Below are 2,553 nucleotides of genomic sequence, written 5' to 3' on the forward strand. Positions count from 1 at the left end.
TCTTATAATGGACCACACACAATTATTTCACATACTTGCATTTTACTCTTGAAGAGTGTCAATCAATTCTATAACCTAGTCTGCAGGGTTGATATTGTTTACATATTTAAAATAAAGTCTCATATAATGGTTAAAAGGTCCATGAAAAATTGGTAACAGCATTTCGGATGCAATGGCACAAGTAAATTTGCTTCCATATGTATAATCTTACTGCAGGTTGATATTTTTTAAATGTTTGAATTAAAGTTTCATATAATGGTCAAAACGACCATGCAAATATTGGCAACAATATTTCTAATGAATGGTAGTTGGTACACTGCTCTAGATAAATGGTAGTTGGTACAGTCCCCGTTATTCTTTATATAGTCCATGATGGCCGAGCCATAGAATGCATCTTTTTCATACAATCAATCTGCATAGGGAGGCGCGCGATCATATGATGGACGGCCACAATGGAAAAAAAAAAGCTTCACTTTCTGGTGTTTCCATGGTTGGCGCAGGGCCACATAAATCCCTTCTTAGAGCTCTCAAAGGCTCTCGCAATCCATGGCCACAAAGTCTCCTTCCTCTCCACGCCTCTTAACATTTCCAGAATCAGGCCTTCCTTACAGCTTCAGGAGTGGCCGGGCCGGATCGATCTGCTGGAACTGCCGTTACCGCCCACGGAGGGCCTGACTCCCGGCGCGGAATGCAGCGCAGACATCCCACCCGAAATGTTGTTTCCGCTCTCCAACGCGCTGGATGGAATGGAGAAGCCGTTCCACAGTCTTCTCAGACAGCTCTCGCCGGATTATCTCGTCCAGGACAACCACCAGTATTGGACGAGGAATGCTGCTGCGGAGATGCACATCCCGGTCATTTTTTTCTCAATCCTTTCCACTGTATTCTGTTGTCATGCATTCCACCCTTGTAAATTAAAGAACCAGGAAATTACCGCGGAGGAGTTGGCTGCTCCGCCTCCGGGGTTCCCTTCGTCGGTGATCACGTTGAGGCCGTACGAAGCGCGGGATTTGTTAATTATGTACAGAGGCATTCCCGGATACATCAGTCCGATGTATCGGTTGGCTAGATGCCTGGACGGATGCGTGGCGGTAATCGTGAAATCCTGCTTTCAAGATGAAGATAAGTATATTCGTTATCTACGTGACGCCATTAGACTTCCCGTGCTTTCCGTTGGCCCGCTCACACCCGCTGTCCAGCCCGGCGGTGAGGGCAGCGAGGGCTCCGATCTGCTGGAATGGTTGGACCGACAGAGGGCGGCCTCGGTTGTTTTTGTGTCATTCGGCAGCGAGGTGTTTTTATCCAGAGACCAAATCCAGGAGCTTGCGCTAGGGTTGGAGGCGAGCGGGTTCCCATTCCTCTGGTGTCTTCGTTTTCCGCGATATTCGGACGTTGGCCAACATAATCCACATAGATTCCTTCCCGAGGGATTCGTGATTCGAACCCAGGACCGGGGGCTTGTCGTCCACAGCTGGGTACCGCAGCCACGGATCCTCTCGCATTCGTCGGTCGGTGGGTTTCTGAGCCATGGAGGATGGAGCTCCACCATGGAATCACTGAGCTTCGGAATACCCCTCATCTTCCTCCCAATTCAATATGATCAGGGTTTCATTGCCCGGCTAATAGCTACGGAATTGAAAGCGGGGATCGAAATCGAAAGGGGAGAGGATGGCTCTTTTCAAAGAGAAAAAATATCCAAAACACTAACAGCAGCGATGGCGGGAATGGAGGGGGAGAAGTTGAGATCGAAGGCGGCCAAAGCCTGTGACATCATAGCGGCCAGTAAGCAGAGTTATAATATCCATGTTTTCATTGAAAAGCTTGAAGACTTGGGCGAAGATTACAGGAGGCAAAACAAATGCAATGTTGTTACTAAAAAATAGCATAATAGATCAGATAAATGAAAAGAGAGAAGCTTCCAAACGTAATAGATAAAATATATGAAAAAATATATTGAAAGTGTGAAGATTTTAAGCAAGGTTAGAGAAGTGAAAGAGTATTTTTCATGAGTGCTACTAGCAGTATTATCAGTGTTTTAAATGGCGCTTGCATTAAAGGATTTGAGGCTACAGCATTACTATGTTTTATCTTCTTCAAATTTCTCTGAGAGTTGAACGCCTGAGTTGTTACTACACCATATATTGATTCTACGAGTGATTTTCTGCATATGTATACTGTACTTGGTAATAAAGAATGCATTCTCTTTTGCGTGTGAACTTCTTGAATTGATGATAGGAACGAGTTTATCACAGCAGGTGGGCTTTATCTAGGCACGAACAGTGTGTGACAGAAGCTTTTCATCCAAAAGTAGCGTTTCAACGTTATGCTGCGTCTGGTTTTTTACAAAATATGAATCCATATGCCCACTCATTCATAACACCTAAAAAACCGTTCGGTAAATATGCTAGAGTGGATTGATGATAGGAATTTCCTATTCATAACACATAAAAAAAACTGTTAGGTAAATATGCTTAAGTGGATTGATGATAGGAATTTCCTATTGATAGAATAGGTTAGAATATTCTTAATAGTGTATATAAATCAACCATTTGG

The 2,553-nt window shown here is 44.1% G+C and overlaps 1 protein-coding gene across 1 annotated transcript; it reads left to right on the plus strand.

Annotated features, from left to right (window-relative positions):
- The first annotated feature begins 411 nt into the window (after positions 1-411).
- Positions 412-2,195, plus strand: LOC149213086 (UDP-glycosyltransferase 91C1-like). The gene has a single exon (XM_089390704.1). The coding sequence runs from the start codon at positions 453-455 to the stop codon at positions 1,881-1,883; it is 1,431 nt and encodes a 476-aa protein (XP_089246830.1). The 5' UTR covers positions 412-452; the 3' UTR covers positions 1,884-2,195.
- Positions 2,196-2,553: the final 358 nt, after the last annotated feature.

Source organism: Pinus tabuliformis, chromosome 1_1, assembly GCF_031772625.1.
Source record: "Pinus tabuliformis cultivar Carrire ecotype Pingquan chromosome 1_1, CPIR1, whole genome shotgun sequence".
NCBI classification, from domain to species: domain Eukaryota; kingdom Viridiplantae; phylum Streptophyta; class Pinopsida; order Pinales; family Pinaceae; genus Pinus; species Pinus tabuliformis.

What these genes read in the sequence shown, in the direction of transcription:
- LOC149213086 (XM_089390704.1), top strand. Translation starts at nt 453, where the DNA reads ATGGAAAAAAAAAAGCTTCACTTTCTGGTGTTTCCATGGTTGGCGCAG.